The following is a 27,752-nucleotide window of genomic DNA, read 5'->3' on the forward strand; positions in this document are numbered from 1 at the left end:
GAAACCTCTCCTCCTTCACAGCTCCCTCTTAGGTGCAGGTCCCATCCCTATTCTTTTGTCTCTGTTTTTTCTTTTGCCCTACCCAGGTACTTGGGGAGTTTCTTGCCTTTTGGGAGGTCTGAGGTCTTCTGCCAGCATTTGGTAGGTGTTCTGTAGGAATTGTTCCACGTGTAGATGTATTTCTGATGTATTTGTGGGGAGGAAGGTGATCTCCACATCTCACTCCTCCACCATCTTGAAGGTCTCTCTCCCCCTTAGATTCTTAAACAGGTATAAATTTATCTAGCCCACAATTCTGGGCAGCTTTTTGATTATTCAAGAAACTCTTCAGTGATGTGTTCCCCTGAAGGAAGAGTTCTTACCATTTTTTCCATAATAGGCCCCTTACATAACTTGCCAAAACCACACAAAATTTTGAATACAGTTTGAGAAGTTTTATTGACCCCCCCCGCTAAAATCCACAGACCCTTGGGCATCTACTGACTCTTACTGTAAAGAATATTTGGAGTGAAGATATGACCATTAACATAATGAAGTTGTCACTTTAAAAGCAATTTATTCAACAAACATTTATTAAGCGTTCATATGCCAAAAACTATGCTATGGAGATGCAGAAATGGATAAAGTTCCTTTTCCTGCCCTTAAGGAGCTCACATTCTAGTAAAGGAGACTTTATAAAACAAAAACAATACAGTACAATAAGTGACACAATAGAGGTAGGTTGTAATTATAGTGATGACACAAAAGAGGAAGTGAGAGGATCTTCCTTGGATGGAACAAGGACAATTTCACAGAGGTGTTGCTTTATGCTGGGCCTGCAAGGATACACAGAAATTTTCCAGGTGGGGAAGGATGGCTAGGGCACTTGATAGAAAGAGAATAGCAGGTATCAAGGTGTGGAGGCCTGACTATGCTGCATCTGAAGAACTGTGTGTTTTTAGCAGAACATGGGGGCAGGGGAGCAGAAAGCCCCGTATCAGAGATGCTTGTACACCAAGGAAAGGGGTTTGGCTTTCTCCTAAAGCCTCATGAAATCTCTGAGGTGTGTTAAGCAAGGAGTAACGTTGTTTGAGTGCTTCTAGAAAGCCCACTTTGGTAGCATTGTGGGACGAAAGAAAGGAGAAAGGAAACAGGCTTGGGACAAGGAGGAAGGTTCATATTTAGGGAAGAGCAGTGAAAATGGAAAGACAGTGATATATCAGAAACATGGAGATAAAATCCTTAGAGATTAGACGTCGGCTGGACAGGGGAGAAGTGGAGGAGAGAAGTGAGCCTAGAGAATTTAGATGATGATGGTTCTAAAATTAACCAAAGGAAGAAACACAGGCATAAGAGTGGGTTTGGGGGAGAATGACTTTTTAAGACACACACAGGTGTCTATGGGACGACCAATTGAAGATGTGTAGAAGGCAGATGGACTGAGAAGTCTGGGGTAAAGATAAGGATTTAGAGGTCATTTAATTGGAAGGACTCAAGAGTGAGAAGTGGTGGTGGTGAAGAGAGCAGGAATGAAAGCCTGAGGTATAACTTAAAGAATAAATGAAAGAGGCACCTAGGAGTGAGTGAAATATAAGGAACCCAGGGGAAAAAAGCTTTTTAAAGGAGGGGCTATCAACATTGTCTAATGCAGAAGAAAAGGTCAAGTAAGAAATGGCTTGTGAACGAAACCATGGATTTAGAATTGGGATTTTAGACTTCAAAGTACAATATTGTTAAGAACTACTGAGCCAAAAGCCAAATTTCATTTAAGGAGCAAGTGGAGGGTGACAAAGTGAAGATAGGAATATTCTTTCAAAAACATTAGCTGTTTAAGAAAAAAAAAAAGGGCAGGGACATAAGATGAGAGAGAGTTATACAGGTGAAACAACCATTTAAACCGATCTACCATATTTTCAGAGTACTACAAATGTCCTTATAGTTTTATATTTGGCACTCACTTCATAGTCCTTTGAGTCTCCAAGAATAATGGCTTAATAGTAGGTTAGTATCTTTCTTCTCCTGCCCTATTCAAATGAGGGGTAAAAGGAAAATAGGACATATATTGTGAAATTTAGTTCTGTGATTATTAATTTAAATATACTGACTACATTTTCATACATTCATTCAACGAATATTTACTGGACACCTACTATGTGTTTGACACTGTACCAGGCCTTACAGACATAGAGAAGAAAAAGTATACAGTAGTATAAAGTGGCATTTCTAAGCCATTATATAAATAAACCCTGCTTTATTAATAATGTTACATCTCAATATGATATACCTGCCAAGACATACAGAGAGGGCCCATGACTTTGAGGTATACAGTTTCTTTTTTCCCTACAATTACCATGTGGTATAAATTCCTAAACCCCTTCATATATTTTTATCACTGAAGGTCTTTTCTTAATGAAAACCACTAAAAATTACAGTTTCGTTTTCATGAGAAAAAAGAAATGAACATCATGTACAAAAACCAAAAATTATATGCCTTATGACTATGCAGATCGAGCATTAAAAGGGTAACAAAACTCAAAAAGAATTTTAGATTGGAACTCAAAATGATTCCTGATTCTAAGGCTTATAGTATTATATAGTTCCAGATCTCTTTTCCTGAAAAAAATCATTAAAAAATTATTCACACTGAAGTGTTCATGGTTCAAAGGGCACAATGCCTGTAACTGACTTTCAAATGATGGAGGAAAAATAGTATACGTGTGTATGTATACAGAGAGAGCATGAGAGATAAAGCAAATATGAACAATTAAGGAATCTGGTAAAAGAGTTCTTTGTACTATCCTGGAAACATTTCTGTAATTTGAAATTATATAAAAATAAAAAGTTTCCCCAAAATTTTATTCAGAATTAGGGAAAGTATTATGAGAATAAATATATAAATCTATTCAACTTTTCACACTGTTTAGAAATCCCCTATGCCTTTGAGTTATCATTGTATCTTTCTACACACCAAAATAAGCCAATCAAAATAGCAAGATAATTCTAAAACTGATTTGTTTCATACCAATGTATTGTAGGGTTGCCAGATAAAACACAGGACTCCCAGTTAAATTTGAATTTTAAAGGAGGAATAATTTTTTGGTATAAGTTTGTCCCAAATATTGCATGGAACATACTTGTATTAAAAAACTATTTGTTGTTTATCTGAAATTTAAATTTAACTAGGCATTCTGTATTTTTATTTACTAAATCTGGTCACCCTACATGTTGAAAAATTTTAGGCTGTTAATAATGGGTCATCAGGGGCCTGCTTAGCATTTTCCTATAAATGCTTGTCACGTTGGCCATAGTTTTATTTATATTACATCTTCTTACACAAAATTATTAAAACATCATTTACTTAGGGTTACCATATATGAATTTGATAATCCTGATTTTACTTAATATTAAACTTTAAAAGTTGTACCACATCATCAAAGTTTTACTTTTACTCACAATAATATTATACATAGACTTAACACAATTTTAAAAATTGTTTACTTAAAACAATATAATTCCCTTTTACAAAAGCAGCTTTATATAAAATGTTTGGCTTAAGACTGTCATTGCTATTAATGCCTTTGAACGAAATTCCATTCTTTGGCCTCCGTTGTCCAAAAACAGGCACATTTCAACTTGTTTTCCTTAATGAATATTTTGTAACAAGTTCCTGAAGTTTTCTAATTCTTTCACACTTGTTGAAATTCTGTAACCAAAAATAATTTCACTTAGAAACTATTTTAGATAAATTTTCTCTATACGTTATTCACTTTCCATTTTCAGAACACAGAAAAATATTTAAGTAATTTATTTCAGCGAATGTAAAGGTGCATAAACCATTTAATCTATTTTGATGCACTTCAGTTTTTTTTTTTTAACATCTTTATCGGAGTATAATTGCTTTACAATGTGTGTTAGTTTCCACTTTATAACAAAGTGAATCAACTATACATATACATATATGCCCATATCTTCTCCCTCTTGCATCTCCTTCCCACTCTCCCTATCCCACCCCTCTAGGTGGTCACAAAGCACCGAGCTGATCTCCCTGTGCTATGTGGCCGCTTCCCACTAGCTAGCTATTTTACACTTGGTGATACCAAATGTAAAATAGATAGCTTCAGTTCTTAATTTGACATGTCAAAACTAAGATAATATTGCCCAGAAATTAGTTATTTTTAATTATTCATAACTTAGTATTAAAGTTTCAAAATGCAAAATTATAAACTATGTAAGTATTAAAATATTAGGATATTTTAAGAATTCAGAAGTATATTCATATGCTTAGTATTTAAAGTACATAGGTATAAAGTATATAAGCAGTAAAATACGTATTTTAAATATGCATAAGTATATGAACACTTAAACTAATCAATATACCGTATTAGGTAAATATACAAAGAATCAAAGCCTTTGGACTATAAAGAGTGAGAACAGTAATTGTGTGATCAAACTGTTTTCACTAACTTTTATAAAAAAGTAGTTTGTTATTTTAAGTGTACTTTAGCTCTGTTCTCCACCATGAAAAAAGTTGCAAAGTACTCAAATATAACTGTCAAGCTTCTGTATACTAGAGAATAATTCTGAAGGTCAATTACATCAAACCCAAAATATTAGTCATAATTTTTTTAAGTGAAGTAATGTAGTCCTTAGAAAATGTTATTTTAATAAATCTCTGCATTCTTTAGATATGATAGGTTAGAAGAAATGTATCTATACTTAAATTTTATAAGGTAAGTTCCTTATTTCAAGTTTATTTTCTAATGATTTTGATGCAAATTATTTTTAAAAGAACTATTAACCTTTTTACACAATGGTGAGTTCACATGGAAATTTTATGTGTACACCTATATTACACAACATGATTTTTCCAGGACCTTCAAAAAAACATTTGGGCAGCACAAATACTTTTAAATAATACAGAAAAAATATACAGTTTCAGCAAGATGAATATTGAAGTCCACTCAGTGAATTAATCATGATTATAAAAGTCAACAGATGAAAATAAAGAATATTATTTAATGATTGTGTGTATCTACAAAGTTATTTCATAAGATCACAGGATTCTGTAGTGAGATAATTTCACTAAAAAGGGTATTTCTTACCCAGTTTTATCTGAAAGTATACATGTTGCATTAGACTTACTTGGCTAGCAGAAACAATTTTGGTAGAAACTAACCTTCCAAATGCATTAAATAATGATACTATTTCTTGTCTGGTTAGATGGAATTCATAACTGGGCCCACTTTCTGGCATATTTGCAATAAGTTTCTCCGAAAACAAGATCTTCAGAGCAGTGCCCAAACCCTGAGTCTATAATAAAAACAAGAAAAAAAGAAAAATCAGAAAATTGTTTGTGCAAAAGATGAAAATAGGATTGAGCCTGATATGCTTACCTGAAGCTTTCCCCACAGTCGACATTTCAAACAACCAACACAATCCATGATTCTTGAAATATTTCTAAAATGCAGTCGAAAGTCCTCCTAAAAATAATTTAAAATTTTATTAAAATATAGTATATAGTCAAGTACTAAGTATTTCTGAGTGCCTTCTATGTGCCTCACAGTATGCAAGGCACTGGAGGGCACCAAAGTGGGGAACAGAACTGAAGTCAACATCCACCGAGTACCTCCTACACACCGGAATCTTTACATATACAATTTCATTTCATCTTCACCACAAATCCAAAAGTAGATATCATTATAGTCTACACCTAATGAATTAAAAAAACAAGGTTCAGAGAGGTTACGTAACTTGCCTAAATTCCCATACCTAGTAAACAGCAAATCTAGACCCCAGCCTGCCTGCCTCCAAAACTAGACTATTTATAAATATACACAAAGGTAACTGAGTTGAGATGTTCTGTTGTATGTGATTATTAACCATATGCCAATATCAGGGGAGGGGGGCAGGGGTCGTATGACATCATTTACCAAAAAAAGAAAGAGGAAAAAAACAAAGGAGGATGAAGAACCTCGGGGTAAGACGGGAATAAAGACACAGACCTACTAGAGCCTGGACTTGAGGATATGGGGAAGGGGAAGGGTAGGCTGTGACAGAGTGAGAGAGTGGCATGGACATATATACACTACCAAACGTGAAATGGGTAGCTGGTGGCAAGCAGCCGCATGGCACAAGGAGATCAGCTCGGTGGTTTGTGACCACCTAGAGGGGTGGGATAGGGAGGGTGGGAGGGAGGGAGATGCAAGAGGGAAGAGATACAGAAGCATGTGTATATGTATAACTGATTCACTTTGTTATGGAGTAGAAACTAACATGCCATTGTGGGGCAATTATACTCCAATAAAGATGTTTACAAAAAAACCCAAAAAAAACAAAGGAGGGAGAGAGAAATAAAAACCTTTGGTTTCATAAAAGTTAGATTAAAACACTTCTCTCTGGTATTAATTAGGTAAATCAACCAGACCTTTGATTATTATTGACATTATTATCACACACACAAAAATATATAGAATATAATGAAATCCATGTACCCTCCACCAAGTTTCAGAAAGAAACCATTACAATGAAGCCTCCTATGTATCCCTTCAAAGTCCCATATCCCACCTTCTATAACTATTCTGAATTTGGTGTTTATCATTCCTTTTTTATATTTATACTTTTAATAGATATATATATGTCCATGAACACTAGGGTATTATATTGTTTATAAAAGGGCAACATGCATTAAACTCATTCAAAAGTAGTACATGTCTTTAAAGAATAAAGAAGAAAGAAGGGAAGCCAAGAACATATCCTTCTTTTACTACAGTGGAAATTATTAATTAATCCTCCAAGTGATTCCCTCTGTCCTGAACTTATAGTGGAATCCCAAGCTTACGGTACTTGAAACAGGAAATTTGACATACAGTTCAGATGGAATATTCATTATACCAAATGGCCTATAACTTTGGAAGCATATAACGTTTTGTTTTTCTTATGTGATAAACCACACACTGGGCTCAATCAAAAGAGAACGAGACCAAAGATCTAAAAATGGGAATAAATCAGCAAAGATTGGAACCTGCTATTCAAAGCAGACCTCCATTCATACTCTGGGGACAGTCTTTCCCCAGATGCTTCATTCAGCCTGAGACTTTGAAACAGCCATTACATGTATTAATAAAAGATTTACAATAGGATCCCAGATCTTAAATCTTACTGATTTAATACAAAGCCCAAATAATTAATATTAAATGTCACCATATGTTAGCAATATTCTATATCTTGTGTTTCTGTACCTTTTGGACTGAGTTCAGTAAGAGGTCATTCTAATTTTAAACATACTTAGAAAAAATATTTACCCAGCAATATTTCCCTAAGTAGATTTTTGGTGATTTGAGGTTTCCTTTAAACTTGTGTTTCAACCTTGAATTTAAGGAAATTCACACTTTTAACATTAATAACAGAGCACTAAAATTAAAGTAGATGTTCTCATCCAATGAGGGGCTCACCTCTGGAGGATTTAACAGTTGGTATAAGAGTCTACAAAATCCCTGTGTAGACAAGCATTTGTTTATAGACAGAACAAATAGCTCACATGTATGCACTATAAATTTCCAAATGGATATAAATTTTATGATTAATAAAACACAACTTTTACTTTAAAAGTGTTACTAAATGCATAGTGGATTTTTGGCAGTTATATTTTCACAATCAATAGATGCTAAAAACACCACTGTCGTGGGGAGAGGCCTTGAAAGTTCTTGACTTAGACTCGTAAAGGTTGGAAGCCTCTATTCAAAATGATTGTGCTTCCTTTCGTACACATTGTCTAACCTTGGTATTTGAATCTATGTTCACTAATTCAAACACTTGAATATGGCAACTCTTGAGTAAATCCCTATGTGGCATGTACAGAGAATAAACGTGGTTGCTTACAAGAGCCAAAATAACATCGCAAAATTAAAACCAAGCACAATTGCTTAAATGTACTTAATATGCTAGAACCAAATTAATAAGCTAGAAATTTACTAGATCAGAACAAGGAGAAAATCCTTGTGACTTCCACAAATGACAATCAATGTCCAATAACATGAGTATATTCTAAAGTTAACCCAGATTAGGAAAATGTATGATCCTTAAAATAACCAGAACCTAAATCATTTACAAATTCTCCTTGTTAATTTACACAGTTTTGGAGTCAATACTTAAAATTATAGTCAGTGGGTAGAATAATCAAACATTCTGTGGTTAAACATTGTGATCTATATTCAATGAAACCAACTGATCAAAAAACAATTCTCACCCAATTCTCAGATATTTTATAAGCCTTCAGGTGAGATCCTATTCTGTTGTGAATTGAACACTAAACAATTCTCTTTCATACAAGTCCTCTCTTTCTAACCATACACTGATAGAGTATAAAGGAGACAAGATGAGATTTTCAAATGAACTTATATGACTGTTCAAATCCATTATATTCACCATAAACTGCTATTTTTTAAAAAAGTAAATATCTGATATCAACAAGTTTCCTTGGTGTTTTACTCCTTTCTTGTAAAAGGACTCAGAAAAATTATGTTAAATTTCACAGGATATGAAAGCTGAGTGTTTCAGAGTTTCGATAAAATGAAAACGATGTGAGAAATATTTTAATCTGTACAATATAAAATGAGTAAATGCCAAACACTCTCCATAAACCAGCAAGTGTATTAAAAATAAGAAAGATATCGAAAATAGTAGGGAAAAAAGTATTATTACAGCATCTTCCCCCTCACTTCTAAGTTCCTGGAAACTGTTTGGGAGGTTATATAAGCACTGAGATATATATTTCTAGCAAGAATGCTTTACGTAGGAGGTAGATGGGAGGTCAAAAATAACTATTATCTAACAGTAAAAAAATGGAGTGCACAAAGTATTTTGTTTGCAAGCTGCAAAAAAATCAGGTTATTTCATTATCGAAAGAAACAAAGAATTAGAAACAAAGGAAGATTGTTTGTTATAAATATTCTGATGAAATCAGATTCAGCCCAGTCCTACTGAGGGCCACCTGCTTTACTTACCTATAGCTTTATAACTGAGAACAGTAATATAATTTTACTTAAGTCCTCAAAAAGACTTAGAAATCCCCTGAGGGTAGAAGCATCTCTCCCTTTAGTGACAAAAATCATGCTCTACACCCAGTGAGCGTTTAATAAATCTTCCCAGTGAGATTTTTTATTTGTAGTATTTTGAGGCAAATATGCACAAAGATGGTCTTGCCTGGGGTCATACCTCTACTAAGAGGTAAGGCAAAAACCAGAGCCCATTTTGTGTGATCTCAGGTCTTCTGTTCTTCCCAGAACTGCATCCTGGTGTAACTAAATTTCTTTAATTCCCAGTGAATGAGATGAATTGACAAAACAATACTGTAACCTCTCCTCCTAAAGGGCATCCTGTAATTTAGCCAAAACTATTTTCAGAATTCTCTCCAGCGAAAGACTAATTCTGCCCCTTGTGCTCTAGATCCCTTTCCTTTCATTCATAAGTTCTATTTACTACATGAGAGCATCAATGTGAAATGAAAGCCTTCTGTAAAGAGTACACATTTCTGTTGTTATTTTGAAAACAACACAAACTAGATCTTAAGTTGGATCTGCTTTTGGACATCTTTTTTCTTGAGGAAAAGAGATTATGACTCTGACTTTTCTTCTAATTTCAGGATGTATATCAAATTTATTGTTAAGAATAAAAACACAGTCTTTATTCATACCTGCATGAGTTTGTATTTAAAAATTAAGTTAGAGTATAAAATTATTACCTTTAGTTTGTTTGCTTCTTTTTTGTCCCCAGCAAAAAATGAATTCTCATCAAAATGCAAAGGAAATGACCTACATTAAAAAAAAACACATAAATAACATATATTCTCTGCATAGAACAGAAAATATTTTCATGTATTATAAAACATTAAAAGTCCTGCTGATACCACATTTTGCTGGTCAGTGATGAATAATATAAGTAAAATAGAGTAGAATAGATAGTAAAATCAAAAATTCTATGCCCCCAAACAAATTCTTATCCTCAAATATAAAAGCTAACTGTATAATATAGTAGAAGTTATGCCCCAAACCCAACCTGTTCAACTAAATGTGAAAATAATGCAAGTATCAAATACCAAAAGAATGGCTCTTAAAACTAAAACTATGTGCCTTTTAGTACATAAGTCAAAATGAAAACAAAACCAAAACTCAATTCTAAAAGACCTATGAGCAGAATTAGCTTTTAATTATTTTTTAGATAGTTTTCCTTTCTCTAAGTTGAATATTTAAGAATTTAATTTTGGATACCACTTGTCACTCTTCTATTAATGTATAAGTTGTAATACACAATTTACTTGATTTCATGAAGTATTTCCAGAAGTAACATTTTGTTTTCTGCATCTTGAACTTTATTTCCAGTGAAGAGTTGAAAATCCTGGCGCTCAAAGAATGGTACCACTTTAGATAAAGCCCTTAATTCTATTAAGTAGAGAAAGTACAAGTTCTTAAGCCTTCGTGGACCTTCTCCTTCAGTTAAAATTCCATCAAATCGCTGCTGAAATTCTGTAATGTTATGTCCCCATATTTTTTCCAACCAGGTATCTGAGAAGAAAGAAGAATTAAATATTTAAAAAACTGCATTTTAAAATTAAATAAGTTTTATTTTACTTATATTAGGTTATTGATGCCTGCAGAAGCTAATGTGATTTTATATTTTAAAATATATAATCAATACAACCATGAAAACTGTTTTACATAATTTAGCCTTTAATAGTTCCATATTAATATTTTATCTTCTAGAAGCCATCCTTAAAAGGAAAATAAACTCAATATTTTACTGAGAAACCAGGACCAATAAAATCAAATTTCTGAATATAAACATATCCATAAAACCAAGATACAGAAGTCAAAAATGACTATCTGACATTACTAATGAGTTTGAAGCCCTAATTAAAGTTACTATGATTTTGTTTCTAAGAAGTAAAACATACTGTAATTCTAGAAGAAATATGTTATTGATGAAACTCCAACACGGTCTAATTTTTCAACAGCCTTCGTAAAGCATGAAGAGCTGCAGAAAAAATGCTCTTACCTGTTAAACTCCAGGCCTGAAGCTGGCACACAAATATAGGGATTCTGATACAGTAATATCTAATGAAAAACAAACTATGCTCTTGAGAGCTTTTTTAATTCCCACAACAAAAGAACATTTCCAAAGTGACATGTATGATTTTGAGCAGCTTCTTAAAAGAAGGTGAAGAGAGCTAAGAACAGGCTGAACTTTATTCCTTATAAGGTCCATGGTTCCCACATTCCTGATTACTACCATTTAAGAATAAATCTTTTACTGCCTAATATTCAATAGGATCAATCCTTTCTCATCCAGGTAAATACCAAGAAAATTTTAAGAATACCTGAAAATAAGTGTGGTAAAGTGAATAAAAGTAAAATGTCACATACCTTGTAGAAGATACCGTGCACTCAAATGCACATTAATGCTTGCATGGAGGCCAGAAATAAGTCTGTAGAATGCTCTTTTTTCTACACAGAGGCCTGCAAAAAGTAATTTGGAAATATAAATTTCATATGTGAAATCTGTAAGGCAGAAAATTAATTTTATGTGCATTTAAAAATGAAAAAAATGTTATTTAAATTTGCTTAAAAATGTTCAATTACCTTCTAGCCAACTGTAAAAAGTGTTCTCTGAAATAAAAAGAAATATAAGTCACGAGATTGTAAAAATGCCAAAACGTAAGTTTTTCAAAAGTTTTAAAATACTATAGCAAATTTTGGACAAACAGTGATTCAAAGGTCCAAATTCTGTTTGTAAAGGAAAGAGAGGTTCTTGGTATGGATTCACTTTAAGTTCTACTTGGCTGCTCGGTCTTTAGAAGGCTTTAACACTGCCTTAGGTGGCCCCAGCCTCATAACTTTCTGGATAAAATGTTTTATATGAGGTCAAAACACAGAATTTAAATAGTAAATCAATACATGGAAAAATACTTAGCCTTAGTAACAATTCATGCTATAAAAATTAAGAACTCATTATACACTTTTAAAATGAGAAAAGTTAAATAAAAATTATAAAATAGTATTGGAGGTATATTATTATAGCTGGTAGTATTATATGCTATTCAATATTTCAAAAAAGCAATTCAAGGAGATGTTACAAAAACCAAACATCGTTTATATTTTATGACCTAATAAGATCACTGTTCATATACTTAGACTTGACAATTCTGCTTTTAGAATTATGGTCTTAAGAAATAACTCAAAATGGAGGTGGGGGGTGGATAATCTGCAGAAAGATGATTATGTTATATATAATTTTTAAAACCTGAAATAATCAAAATATACAAGGCCTAAGCTGACATGATAGAATACTATATACTAGTTAACATGGTTGAATAATATAAAACTGTTAAAATGAGAAGAATGTGGAACACGACAATGCATGAAAATGTTTATTTGAAATAATATATAAAAAGGCATAGGAAATAATTATTATAACTATGTGAACATTCTATGTATACATTTACTAGCGATGACAAACATTGTACTATATAGTTCTTTTTACAAAGTTGTTTATAGTAATATTAATAATGAACCAAACAAGCATAAAAGTAATGGAAGAAATGACAAAGGAGGTAAGCAATAAATTTATATATTTATAGACTACATAAAAACATAAAACATCTGTGTGTCAGAAAACTTTATAAACAAATGCAAACAACAAACCGGGCAAAATGCAAATACAACAAAGGATAATATCCTAAGTATATAAAGTATATAAAGAGCTCACAAACTGAATAAAAATGCCAAAGTACCCATTAAAAATGGGCAAAAAATATGAATAGAGAATTCATAAAGGGAAAATATAAATGGTAGTAACACATAAAAAGTGTTTAGCCTCACTAACAATAAAATGCAAATTAAGCATATATTGTACAACACAGGGAATGTAGCCAATATTTTAAAATAACTATAAATGGAATATAACCTTTAAAAATTATGAATCACTATGTTGCACACCTGAAACTTATATAATATTGTACATCAACTAAACCTCAATAAAAAAATAAATAAAAATTCAAATTAAAACTATAAAGATACTACTTTAAAGAGTAAAGGTAAAAATTTAATGCAGATGGGGGTTAGGTAAAACTAGCAGGCACAATGACTGGAAGGGGTGTAAATTAGCACACCCTTCCAATGACAAAAAGCAATCTGGTCATATGTATCAAGAGCCTAAAATGTCCTTATCCTTTGATCCAGTAGATCCACTTCTAGAAATCTAGGCTATTATGGGTGAATGTTTGTGTCCCCCCTAAAATTTATATGTTGAAGCCCTAACCCTCCCCCTAACCCCCACTGCTCCCCATGTGATGGTATTTGGAGGTGGGTCTTTGGGAGGTAATTAGTCTTTGGGAGGTAATCAAAGTAAGGTCATGAGGGTGGGGTCACCATGATGGAATTAGTGTCTTTATAAGTAGAAGAAGAGACCAGAGCTCTTTCTCTCTCTATCATGTGAGGATACAGTAAGAAGGCCAGCTGTCTGTAAGCCAGGAAGAGGGCCCTCACCATGAACCAGATCTGCTGGCACCTTGATCATGGACTTCCCAGCCTCCAGAACTATGAGAAAATAAATGTCTTTTGTTTTAGCCACCTAGTCTATGGTATTTTGTTAGAGCACCCTGAGCTGATGAGGATATAGGCTAAGGAAGCAAGTAGACATGGTAATGATAATATATAAAACTATAAATATATCTATTATAAAAATATAAACATGTAAATAATAATAATTGTCAAAATGTTAGCAGAGAAGCAGTATGAGATAGTAACTAAAGCACAGACGCTGGAGCCAAACTGACTGATGTGAATCCTGACTCTGCTACTTACAAATCATAAGATTTTAGCGGAGTTGCTAAACATTTTTGGGACTCATTTTCCACCTCTATAAAATAGAGATAAAAATAATACCTCCTAGGATTGTTGGAAGGATTAAATAAACTCATATTTGTAAATTGCTTTGAAAAGTACTAGCATATCTTCTTAGCCATTATCATTATCTATTATTTTGGGGTTGTGGGATTACAAGTGATTTGTTTCCTTACTGGGAATCTCTAGGCTTTGAGGGTTTTTTTTTTCAAGTTTTGGACCATGAATTGGGGGGAGTAGGAGTGTGACATTGCTTGGGACCTAGCCTTCTAAAGAAATTTTCAGTTCAGTTTTATAATCCTGAAGTAGATATTCTCTGAATGTGATCCAGTTAGATAATCACCTAATATATCAGCTTTCATATTTGACTAAAATGAATACTTATAAATATACTCATAAATAAGATATTTTCTCTAAGGACAGCCTCTACAGGTTAATAATCTTTTCTCTGATAATGAGAGACAGGTTGAGATCTTCAAATAGTAACAAAAATCATTTCAATCTCACTCATAAAGCAAAAACGTTCCCAAAAAGACAGAGTAAACCTAAAATATGTTAAAACTTTTAGCTTTATAATTAACTTAAAGAGCTGGCAATGATACCTACACCCAAGAGTCACCACAGGCTTGGAAGATGGTAGCTCAACACTCTGATCATGTCTAGAACCTTCCTATATGAGACCTAGTAGATACTAGAGTTCAACCAGTAAAGGAGACGTTTTCCCTGACAGAGGCTGGGGAAATGCCTAGCTTTCACGTGCAATAGGTAAAATGTACCAGTGAATTATCAGAGGCTGAGGCAGGCTGTCTCTACTGCCTGATCCCTGGCACAAAGAGTCACATTTCCCTTAACCTATGCTGTCACCCCTAGAATTTCAGGTAAAGAAATAAAAATTAACTTTTTCTTCGTCTCACATGCGGGAAGAACAAAACAAGTTTGCCCAACAAACATCTGAATGTATAAGCAAATTCATATATGTGATGTATGATAAAGACATACTTACCTTCACTTTTCCCTGAAAAAAGAAAACAAAATGCTTATTATTAAAAACTCCTTCCAGATGCTCCTTTTAAACTGCTACACTTCCACAAAAATAAGACTTAGTAGAGGTTACCTTTAGTTCATCAGTTCACCCACATAAATAAAATCTTAGAGGGAGATGTGCCTGTGACTGCAACTCTTTCTGGTGATGAAAGGAATTATGCCTGATTTGACTAAACAGTTTCATCGCCAAGAGCCTGGATAAAGAGTATTTTCAGCTTGTCCAAGATTTAATATGGGCTGACAGGAAAGAAAAATCTAATCTATCACCTGAGAGTACTCTTAAATATCTTAAGGACTCACAGTTATTTGGCTGTCAGAGTCTTTTCACTTATTTATTTGTTCTACAGCTATAACACAGTTTCTGCTAAAGATGCGTGTTATTGCTTCCAAACTCCTGGGACTGACATTATAAAATTTTACCTTATTCAGGAATATTTTTAAAGACTATTTGTAAGATTCAAATTATGCACAATTCAGCAGTTTGTATGCAGCTGCTCATCAACTACTGAAAAACTGTCTCCACTTTGCCACTTTTATTTAATGCCATTGTTTATTAAAGTACCATATGCTCATTGCAAATATATGTTAAAAAAAAGAAGACAAAGATAAAATAAAAAATATCATCCATAACTCCCTCTGCCCAAAGATAAATACCATTTACATTTTGGTAAATGTTTTTTTCTTTGTGTACAGGATATTTAGATATTATATCAATTATGTTTTTATAAAAAATATATTATAGGGCTTCCCTGGTGGCACAGTGGTTGAGAGTCCAGCTGTCGATGCAGGGGACGTGGGTTCGTGCCCCGGTCCGGGAAGATCTCACATGCCGCGGAGCGGCTGGGCCCGTGAGCCATGGCTGCTGAGCCTGTGCATCCGGAGCCTATGCTCCGCAACGGGAGAGGCCGCGGCAGTGAGAGGCCCGCGTACCGCAGAATATATATATATATATATATATTATACATACTGTTTGGTACCTGCTTCTTCTCCTAAATGTGCTATTGATCACCACTGATATAAATGAATATAAATTCTCAGCAACATTTAGAATGGTTATATTCTACTATATGAATATACCATAATTCATTTAACTAGTTCCCTAACGATAAACATTGAAATTGTTCCCATTTATCTTTAAAATAAGTGAGGGTGGTTAATTAACTTATCAGCTCATAATGTGAGTTCATAGTGAAGATCATCTCTTGCCTGGGAATTTGCATTTCATCTGATAGTAAATCAATAGTTTCCACTGAGTACCATATGTGACTCCATATAAATCCAAAAGCCTTGTTTAAAGATGCTCTTTCATTTCTAAGAATGACGAGTCTGCCAACATTTAGGGAATGTTGCAATCTCACTGCCTTCCAGGAGGAAATTCATGTTTATTGACTCTATGAGATCAGCAGCTTTTCAAATAAATTTAAAAAATGAAAACCATTCCACATTTGCTAAAAGTACATCAAAGATTTCATCAGTAAGCGCATATTCAGAGAACAGGGATATATATTTCCTAAGGAAAAAGCCTGAAATCATACACTTGAAATGGTTTATTCAACAAACTGTTCTGTCTCTTATAGACTGGGCAGGGTTTGTGAGTTTCAATTTTACATCCCCTCTGCACCTATACAGTGCCTAGCACATAGTAAATGGTGGATAATCATTTGTTGGAGGAACAAGCGATTTTCACTACTGTAGACAAGACCGTTAAAGGAGGAGGGTGAATTTCATTGATCATTTATCTAACAAACTATTCCATCTGTTATGTTCCAGACTCTGTATTAAGGGATGAAATCAATAAATGCTGCCCATATGTCCAAAGTACCAGGGTAGATCAATAGATATATAAATAATAGTAAAATAATGCTAGCAAGTGGAAAGAGCTGTTAAGAGGAACAAAACAATACATAAGATCACTTTATGAGGAGAGAGAGATTACTTCCAGTTAAGAGGATCAGGGAAATTTGGGCGGGGAAGGCAGCATTTAAGCCAAACCCTGAGTGTAAGTAGAAAATGAAAAATGTTAATGAGATATAAAGTCATGTGAATTTGAAATCAGACTCCCAATATATATAACAATTTCAAGTTTTAGGAAAGATGTGAGGCAGAAGTTTTTTGGATATTCATTCAACTAAAAGATGAGTACAAATAGTAGAAAGCCTGAACACACACATTCTGCAAAAATGCATAAAAGAATAAATGTATAATTTAAACTTAATCCTATGGTAGTCTAACACAATGAACTTCATTACAAAAATACTCCTTACTGAAGCGTAAGTATTTTCAACACCAATTTCTCTGCAAGAATGAGGCATAACTTCGGTGAAAACAAGAATATATGATCTCAACTGCTCTATGCCAACCCTTATCTTGCCTTCTCCTTCCTTCTAACCAAAGTTCACTGGCTGAAAAATAACAGTGCAAATAAATAACTCACCGTGACCAGAAGCCAAAGGATTTAAAGGTCTTTTAATCGTCTGTGGCCTACAAACAAAAGAATTAAAGTATAAAATATAAATATGTTACCCATCATGTTATAATTATTTAAGTAAAAGTGAATTTATCTCAGAAAGTTTTTTAATGACTATATCCAAAATAAAATTGTTTCACTGATCTTATAAAATATTTATTTTCTCTAACTGCTTTAAGGGAGGGTGGTTATTTGTTTTAGTGATAATAGTTTCTGATCTTTTCCCATTGTAGCAGCCAGAAAGTCATTTCCTAATCACCTCTTCAAACAAAGGAAGAAAAAAATACCAGTCAAGCTCTTCTCCTAGAGTTACTAATATTTTTTTATATATATCATATATGTGTGTGTGTGTCACAAAGTACACTGCTACTTGAAAGACAAACAAGCAAAAACTGTAAATATCCAACACAAGCACTAAAATAAAAAAGGGAAAAAACAGTGTGGGTAGATTATTTTCCACTTTGGTAATTTTAAGTACATCAGTTTGCCCTGAGGCCATCAAGTTTGTTATGATTTCAATAATAGGTAGTTTTTTAACAAGAAAAAAAAGAGAGAGTTAGTATGTCACTAAAGTGTTTTTAAATCTCAAAATAAATACTCATTAGTATCTTTAGTAGAGTGTAGGGATTGCTTTAATGTCCTTTTATCTATTTCACAAATTTGCACAGCTTGAGACATTTTGAGAACAGAACATGTAAGTTGTATTTTAACATCCTCAATTTAGTGCCTCATACATTGTTTATATTTTAGAAATATTATGGGGACCATGATATAAACTAGTTAGGAAATAACTATAAAACTTATATAAAATCTAACAAATGCTTTAGTTGGACTTTATTTTAGTTCACGTCAAAAAAAATTAAGGAAAAAAACCTTTAAAGTAAGTCAATAAACTCAGTAAACCAAACATTCCTAATAATAGTCAAGAGAATTTAAATGATACACGTGGCAGAAATGAGTAAATAATGAAAACTCTCCACTTCCCAAACTGTAGAAATTCTGCAAGTCAAAAAAAGAAATTGCTGATCTCTTATGCGTATATTTGACATAAAAAGTGAAATGTATTTTTGCCACATTTGGGAACTCCAGAAATCTTCCCAGAACTATCCCCATCTCTGAGATAGCATAACGATTGTGTGCACACAGGCACACAAACACACGCATCCCTTCCAAAAACCAATACATACATTGTTTACAACCTAGAGGCTTACAAGTGGACAAACTTGAAGCATGTCTCAGTCTCTCAATGATCAAATTGACAGCTTCCACTGTAGTGGGTAACAGTACAAAGGGGGTTCTTCCACTTACTAGATCTTTGACACTGGACAAATCACTTAACCTTTCCAACTCTCAGTTCCTCCATCTATAAACAGTGATGACTACAACACAGGGTTATTACAAGGACTAAAGGAGAAGATGTATGTAACATGCTTAGCACAATACCTGGCACACCGTGAGTCCTCAAATGTTACTAATTATAATTATTCTCTGAAAAGAATTTAACTTTAAAGCAGGTAAAATAACTATAGCCACAAAAAGAGGAGTATAGAGCACCAAAAAGAGAATTAGGAATTATACATCCTAATCTATTCCCTGCCACTAACTATATGATCTCTCTGGCTCTAGGTTACTTCATCTATAAAATGAGATTCTAGTACAGCAGAAACTAACAGAACATTGTAAAGCAACTATACTCCAATAAAAATTAATTTAAAAAATTAGATTCTATAATTCACTTAAGGAACATTTGTGAAATGCCTACAATATTCCCATAAAAGTCTAACACTGTTCTAAGTCTTTTAAAGAACAAAGAATTATTTGTTGAAACGCATGTCCACATGTTTCCCCAGAGGGCAACTGGATTAATGAACAAGTACATTTCCATGTCCAAATACATCCTTTAATAAGGTGAATTTGATTTGTTCTTTTAAATCATTGTGATTCTGTTTATTTGTTTATAAAGAGAAATGAACACATCTTTCAGGAATTTCGAAATGAAAATGACACGTACTTAAAACAGTTTTCTTCATAGATGACATTCCATATCATCCAAGCATCTGGTCCCTTGTAACCCGTGTAGCGCTCAGGATTCAGGAGCAAATCGACATATTCAGCATCAGGAGACTGTATGTCTGTAAAATAAAATGTTTTAATAATCTTCCTTCTTTTCAGTAACCTTAAAAAGCTAATATGACCAGACTGTATTCCATCGATTCTAAGGCACCACAAATGTAACAATGCATCTAGGATTTAAAAACACCTTTTTAGGAGAAATCCTAAAAAGAAGGGAAAAGAAGGAAAAAACACAGCCACATTAAATTACACACTGTTTACAAAGCATCTTGGTTTTAGAAATGGTAAAAAAAAAATAGGAATATGTGAATTTTAGAATTGAAGGAACATAGTAATTCAATCCTTATAAGCTATCCAGGCAAAGAATATACCATACATTTCTCATCACATTAACCACAATGTGATGAGTTCATCAGTAACTAAGGTAAATGAAGACATATTACTACCATACAGTTTGTTACCACATACTTCCTTCTTACATGACCACCATCAGGATCCACTACAAAGCTGCCCCAAAGGTATAATCCTAAATATTCAAAAAGTTATAAGCAGGATGATATTTGTATCAGCATTATTTATAAAAGGGAAAATCAGAAGCAACCTAAATGTCCAACAGAGCAGAGCACAGTCCCTGGAGCGAGACTGCCTGGGTTAGAAATCCAGGACCCACTACTTATTCACTTCGGTACCCTGGTCAAGTTATGTAAATTCTCTATGCCTTGGTGCCCTCATTTGTAAAATGGAGATAATACTCATAGCATTACTGTGAGACATAAAGAAGTTTATATGTGCAGAGTGCTTAGCACAACAGTAAGAGTATAATAAATATTAACTATGGCATTGGTATTATGATATATCTTAATAGACCATTTTACAGTCAACAGAACTGTTAAGTACAAAGGCTGTCTAATAAAATGAAAAGATAAGGCATTATAGAAAAGTTAATTACAGAGATATATGGAAAACATACCAAAATTGGTGGGATATTGGTTTCTCATACGTTCTATAAATTTGTATAATGTGTTATAACTTTAAAATAAAACCAAAAAATTATGGCCCCTGGTCCTCAGTGGCTTTGGGGAATTAGTTAATAACACGGTAATACCGGACTCATCGATAAAGCTTAACAGTATGAACCAACAAAGAATGAGGAAGTGAGTGAAAATGGCCCCAAAGCAACCAAAGTAGATGACAAAACTCTGAGCAAAGATGCTTACACGAGACTCCATCAAGCTCTCTAGAGTACCTACTTCTCATTTAAAAAACAAAGATAAAACTATGCTTGGTTATTTTTATCCCAATTCACAGTTCATTAGAGTCATAAATTAGGGGAAAATTTGCTTCTATAAACAGCCCAGTGACAGCACCTAGAAATAACTGAGAGTCCAAGGCAGAAGTAGCAATTAAAATAACTAGAAGAAGTAAAAATAAAAATTTTAAAAACAAATATGCATGGAATCACCTAGTTCAGGAACAGATATCTCTGTTCATCTCAATTAATACTATAGGTATTACCTCAGTATAGCAAACTATAATAAATTCATAAAAAATAACTCTGACTCTTAAAATATATATATAAATAACACTCAGCATCGAGTACTTTAAGACAGAATACTAACCACCAAGGAATGATTAAATTTTTAATATCTTGCCTCGTTAGAGATAAACATTAGTTGACATAATTTTACTTACAACAAATACTTCCTCTCTCCCAACTTTACTTAAAAAAAGGTTACTATAACCTTATTTTGCCAGAAAACAAAAGCTCAAATTTCTAATTAGGATTTACAAAATACCTTTTATCCTCTACCTACCATTTACATACATTATTTATTGCTTACAAAGCTGTCCTTTTTTTTTTTTTAATATTTACCCTCCTTTAACAGAAGAAACAAATATAAATGGACAAGTTATTCACCCAAGATAACAGAACTACACCATATAAAGGAGTGACTTATTGATTTGTGACACAAATGTAAGCATGTAGTCTTAAAAGGATACTTTGGTTAAAGTAGTACCATTCTTTCTCTAACACTGCAGGCCTAAAAAAATTATGCTGCATGTTATAAGTTGAATTTTATCTCACATAACAATGTTTAAGCCAAAGAATCCTTGCAGAAAAGATGGCAAAGTTAGGGTTGGGAGAGCATTTTATCCCCCTTTCTTTACTGGCCTAAAGCTAGATATAAGTCTACAGTTCTTTACCCAACACCCTTGGGGCCAAATGTATTTTGGAAATCAGAACTTTTCAGATTTTAGAAAGGTAATACAGTACATGCAACATATGTTCAATATTATTCTAGCAGGGGCTGGGACAGCAACCTTTAATCAAACACATAAAAACATGAATATAAACGTGCAGTAAAAACATGAATATTCACACTGAATGAATCTGTACTAAATTTAAGGAGAAAAATGTTCATTTTTCAAAGTTTTCAGATTTGAGAATTAGGAATAAAGGATGTTAGATATGTATCTGCCAAAATATGGTCATGGTTTTTATTAAGGAAAGCATATGTATCTTTTTTTCCAAAAATGAAGCCACAAATTAAAAATAAGTACTTTCCCTTTTTCTTCCCTCTTTTTGCTGGGGGAAGGGGTGTTGCAAGATTCATCTTTTGCTTATAATTAAAATGATCTATATCGTTCTTTTCACTGATTTTTTAGAAGATCATTAATCTGTTCCAAAAGAACCAAAGAAGGATACAAAAACTCAATTTGGTTTAATTTTGTTTAGCCAATTAAAAGGCTAACAAACTTACAAAAAAGTAGATAGTAAAAAAAAGGAAGACTAGGAGAATCTATAAATCTAAATAAATAAATCCATAAATCAAATGGTTCTAATGGGTTCTAGGGCTCCTAGATTTTAATCATACCAGAGCTCTGGCTTAGTTTTAGGTGTCACAGACACAACTCATGGTTCATTTTTCTCTTTTCCAAAAATAACACAGCCCATCATTACGGAAAATATTTAACAATCCAAGGCCAATATATCAAAAGCAGGTTTTTGCAATCTCTACCTTTTATCTATTTATGCAAAATACCTGTACATATCACAAAAATTATATATATTACTAAGTACACAGAACTGCAAAACTCAGGAGGTAAATTTTTCTTTTGCAGAAACTGGGTTTTCTTTTTAAATTGTTTTATTGTGGTAAAATATATATAACATGAAATTTGCCATTTTAACCATGTTTAAGAGCACAATTCAATGGCATTAATTTTATACATTCACAATGTTATGCAACCATCATTGCTGTTTCCAAACTTTTCTATGACCTCAAACAGAAACTCTGTAACCATTAACCAATAACTCACCATTCTCCCCACCCCCTAACTCCTGGTAACCTCAAATCTACTTACTGCCTCTATCAATTTGCCTACTCTCTATATATCATATAAGTGGAATCATAAAATATTTGTCCTTTTGTGTCTGGCCTATTTCATTTATCTTAATGTTTTCAATGTTTATCCACATTGCAGCATGTATCAGAACTTCATTTCTTTTTATGGCTGAATAGTATTCCATTGTACGTGTATACCACACTTTGTTCATACATTCATCTGCTGATGGATACTTGGGTTGTTTCCACCTTTTGGCTGTTGTGAATAATGCTGCTGTGAACATGGGTGTACAAGTATATGCTTCCCTGTCTTCAATATTTTTGGGTATATGCTGAGGAGCTGAACTGTTAAGTCATATGGTAATTCTGTGTTTAGCTTCTTGGGGAACTGCCAAACTGTTAGAAATAATTTTTTTAATTATTTTAAAAGAAGTTCTTTTCCTTAGGCACAATCTTAATATGCATAGTATAAAAAAAATGTTATACCATCAGCTTCACAGAAGTTGTCTGAGGAATCATCATGCTTGGTCCACTGAAGAACAGCCTTCTGCGTTTCTTCACTTTAAACAAAGAAAAGAAATAGAGGTATTCTTTTTCTTAAGTTAACATTTCACATGAAAAAGCATAAAATACTACTGCAAAAAAAAAACCCCAAACCTTAGAGATTCATCCACAGCTCCAAGTCGTTCGGCCTGCTCACATTCTTCAATGAGATTATTGGCTTCTTCAGAATACTAAAACAAAAGGGAAATAAATAGAATTCAACTGATTGCATTTTTAAAACTTTTAAAAAAGAATTTCAAAGGAATTTGGGGTTCTTTTATACCTAGCACCATCCCCCTGGCTTCAAAACTTTAAAAAAAGGGCTTCCCTGGTGGCGCAGTGATTGAGAGTCTGCCTGCCGATGCAGGGGACACAGGTTTGTGCCCCGGTCCGGGAAGATACTGCATGCCGCAGAGCGGCTGGGCCCGTGAGCCATGGCTGTTGAGCCTGTGCGTCCGGAGCCTGTGCCCCGCAACGGGAGAGGCCACAACAGTGAGAGGCCCGTGTACCGCAAAAAAAAACTTAAAAAAAAATAAATTAGCCTCACATTCCTCCTGGAGCTAAAAAATAAAAGTCTTTGCCCTTTGTCTTGTTGGCAAACACGATTTACTATTATGTTGACAAAATAAAGAATAGTTTATAGTCTGATAACTCATTATCAAAATGTCCATTAAGAAAATCTTTGAGGTTAAAGAAATCAACTTGGCAAGGAGTCATGGAGCAATGTCCCACTTTCCTAATGACCTAACTGTCAGCATCGGTTTTCTCTTCCATAAAATACGTGGTTGGGCTAGATCTTGTGTGTCTACGATCCATTTCAGCTCTAAATGCCATGATTCTAAAAATGCCCTGGAATCTACCAAATCTTATAAAAAGTATTCCAATATCTTTAGGTGCTTAAAATATATTCTTTAACAACCATATTTCTTCTCAATGTCTAAGTCACTATATATATTCTGTTAGCTGTGTGCATGGCACAGGGGAAGTGAGTGTGGATCATGAGATTTCACAACACACAAGTCATCACCACCATACAGCTAAAAGACAACATTGGAAGCAGGAGGCCACAAATTCAATCACTCAACAAATATTAACTGAGTGCCTATTATGTCCTTATTGTTAGGATGACCACACAAATGACTGTTCAGACTAGGACTCTTTTGAGGATAAAAGGGAACACTAAAATAACTGAAATGATACAATTTTTTGAAATGCTTATGTACTGAATTATAACGTGTTTCATTACACTGGTCGACCTAAAGACAGTTCAATTCAAAAACTACTTTCAAAAATGAAATTCTTTTATACATAATTAAGTATTAATGCATAAAGGGATATGATGTATTCAGCCGACTCTCAAATGTTTCAGAAAACAATAAGAATATGTATATACAAAAAGCATGCTGGGCTTCCCTGGTGGCTCAGTGGTTGAGTCCACCTGCTGATGCAGGGGACACGGTCCGGGAAGATCCCGCATGCCGCGGAGCGGCTGGGCCCGTGAGCCATGGCCATTGAGCCTGCGTGTCCAGAGCCTGTGCTCCGCAACGGGAGAGGCCACAACAATGAGAGGCCCACATTCCGCAAAAAAAAAAAAAAGCATGCTAAAACAAATGAGGCAAAATATTAAAGATTAGTGAATGTTTATAAAAAGTGTACAAAATGCCTTTATATTAATATTGCTACTTTTCTATAAGTTAGACATTATTTCAAAATAAAAAGTTAAAAATACTTATCAAAAAGTAAACAAAATTGTTCAAAAGATAACATATACCTATGTATTTTAATATACCTATGTATATTTAAAACAAAATTTTTTTAACTTTATCATTATAATTACCTGAATATTAAAACATAAGTTAAACAAAATAACTTTTCTTAGTTCCTACTTAATAATTTAATCAGCTTTGTAAGTCACGTCTGTCTCAAAACTATGTCCATTGGCATTTTTTCTGAAGAAAAATAATTTTTCCAATATGCTTATTATTTTCAATGTTTCATAAAATTGCCCACAATCATCTTCAAAGTTAATTTTAAGGTTAATTTGAAATCATCCATACCTTCAACTGACTCTTCCCTGCAGATATAATTTTTAATTGAGAAAATATTCTCTACAGGTAAATATATGAAAATGTTTTAGCCCACATATTTTCGCAGTTCTATTCTTTGCCTCTAAAGTAAATTTCTTCAGTAAATATTCTAAGACAAAACTCATCAAATAAGTTGTCTCTATTTTTTAAATTATTTTAAATGTTTTGCCAAATAGAGATGCTATGAAATTGTAAGCCTTCTCAATTTCATTCCATTTCAGGTCAGAATATAAATTTATCCAGCTAAAAGCAAGCATTCAACAAGAGGAGACTCTTCCCACAAGGGGAGATTCTCCAAAATACAATTATAAAATTTCAGAATTTAATCTAGTATACCATTTGAGCTTTCCTCACTTAATGTGTACAATTCCTCCCTCGTTTTCATAGGAATAAATAGTTAAGGTCTTTGTTTACAAGCTTTGTTATAAAAAGTGCAACTTGCTAAACCTTCAAAAGCTGAAATTTGTTTTGTTCTTTTCTTTAAGCATTCCACTAATTCATACTTTGAATAATGATTTTCTACTGATTTTGAAAATGCAACCAACATTTAGAGGGCTCATTTATTAAAAATCAATCAACACCAAAGAAGGACTCTTGGGTTGTTTTACAAAATAGCTCTTCAAAGGCTCAAACATTTAAAAAATTGGATTGATGATGGACAGCAAAGAAAGTCCTAATGCCATGCTAAAGTAATATTCTCTTCAGCATCATCTTCATTTCAAAACTTTATAGTCATTACTTAGTGTATATAAAAACAAAAACCTACGTATTTTGGCAATTACCACTTCTATCTTAAGTGGTAAGATATCACAGCATGTTTGGATGCAATTATGAATTTTGTATGTACCTCAACCAATTACAAATTCATTTCTGCTCCACAGATTTCTTGATTTAGTAAGGACATTGTTTTTACCAGGACATTGTTTTTTATCAAAATCTGTAGGTGTATTATCACCACAAAACAAACCCTTTGTCTTCAATTTTGAACTTTAAATGAATTTATACTAACATTCAGTGACAAGTGTTTTCCTTCAACAGAATGAACTTCCGAAAGTTTTACTTTGAGTCCATCAACTGAATGAAAAACCCAAACAATTTTTGGAATTAAATGATTTTCTATTGGAAACAGCTGATAATGGCATCATCTAATTATATGCAAAGCTCTGCACTGGAGCCAACACATTAATAGCTATGACTTCACTCTGTGTATGAATAAGAAAATGCGGAATCAAAAATGAGCAAAATTAGTTTAGATCTAAGGTGGAAAAAGTGCAGAACAGTGGTTGCCTCTGGGGAAGGAGTATGGATTGACTGGGACAGAGTATGAAGCAACTTTCTAGGGTAATAGTAACGTTCTATATTGAGACAGAAGCCTAAGTTACACAGGTGTATGCATTTAACAAATGCACACTTAAGATTTGTGCACTTCATTGTATATTAATTTTATGAAACATACACGTAAGCAAATATTGGACTCTACTTAATGATATACTTCCAGTTATGTATATATCTAGTTAATGACATATAGTGAGGGCAATGTGTACTGATGCTCACAATTTATTTGAAATGAGTCAAAAAAATAAGATGGTTTAACGGATGGCTAGAAGGATCGACAGATGGACAGATATGTGGTAAAGTGAGTTTATGAAAATGTTAATGGAAGAATCTAGGTGATTAGTATAAGAGTATTCTCAGGAAAATTCCTTCAACTTTGCTGTATGCATGAAAATTTTCATAATAAAATATCAGAAAAATTTAATTTAGAACAGTTATTTAGTCTAAATGAAAAATCACATATCCCAGAATGATATGTAAATGCACTGTCTCCAGCTACACATGTCAAATTGTTGTCTTTAACACAGTCTTCTTAAAACGAACACTAACTTACAAAGTAGGTGCTAAGGCTGTGTCAGCAGATCTGTGTGTTTGGATTTTCATACGATCAGTGATACTTCCATGGCCCTTATGGAGAGTAAACGATGACCTTTGTGCAAGTTATATGTCATCAACTGTTCTAAGAAATGAAAATTCAGTACTTCATTTTTCATTAAACATGTACTTCCTTTTTCCTCTTTCAGTTATTTCAGGCAAAAGGATTCATTGTAAAATTTTAAAAGTACTAAATAGTAATAAGTGGTTGATTTGCACTATGCAGTAAAGGATAAAGCCACTATAAAGGACTACTCTCTGTATGCAGGATGGCTCATCCTCTGTTTCCCATATATATTTCTCATAAGCCTAATCTATAATTTCCCAGGTTTTTCACTGACCAGTCAAATGGCAGCTTGGCAGCTTAAGATATCTCACAGGTATGACA

The 27,752-nt window shown here is 33.4% G+C and overlaps 1 protein-coding gene across 1 annotated transcript in view; it reads right to left on the reverse strand.

Annotated features, from left to right (window-relative positions):
- Nucleotides 1-539: 539 nt before the first annotated feature.
- The window catches only part of ERO1A (endoplasmic reticulum oxidoreductase 1 alpha), a 44,981-nt gene continuing 17,768 nt past the window's right edge, over nucleotides 540-27,752 (reverse strand). The window contains exons 5-16 of the mRNA XM_032622777.1: nucleotides 23,463-23,539; nucleotides 23,292-23,365; nucleotides 19,397-19,517; nucleotides 17,353-17,399; nucleotides 14,878-14,889; nucleotides 11,613-11,639; nucleotides 11,397-11,489; nucleotides 10,292-10,538; nucleotides 9,719-9,788; nucleotides 5,373-5,459; nucleotides 5,156-5,289; nucleotides 540-3,682 (exon numbers count right to left, since the gene is read on the reverse strand). Coding sequence (XP_032478668.1) covers nucleotides 3,622-3,682; nucleotides 5,156-5,289; nucleotides 5,373-5,459; nucleotides 9,719-9,788; nucleotides 10,292-10,538; nucleotides 11,397-11,489; nucleotides 11,613-11,639; nucleotides 14,878-14,889; nucleotides 17,353-17,399; nucleotides 19,397-19,517; nucleotides 23,292-23,365; nucleotides 23,463-23,539 — 1,050 coding nt within the window. The 3' untranslated portion in view covers nucleotides 540-3,621. The remainder of the gene's footprint in view (nucleotides 3,683-5,155; nucleotides 5,290-5,372; nucleotides 5,460-9,718; nucleotides 9,789-10,291; nucleotides 10,539-11,396; nucleotides 11,490-11,612; nucleotides 11,640-14,877; nucleotides 14,890-17,352; nucleotides 17,400-19,396; nucleotides 19,518-23,291; nucleotides 23,366-23,462; nucleotides 23,540-27,752) is intronic.

Source organism: Phocoena sinus, chromosome 2 (assembly GCF_008692025.1).
Source record: "Phocoena sinus isolate mPhoSin1 chromosome 2, mPhoSin1.pri, whole genome shotgun sequence".
NCBI classification, from domain to species: Eukaryota; Metazoa; Chordata; class Mammalia; order Artiodactyla; family Phocoenidae; genus Phocoena; species Phocoena sinus.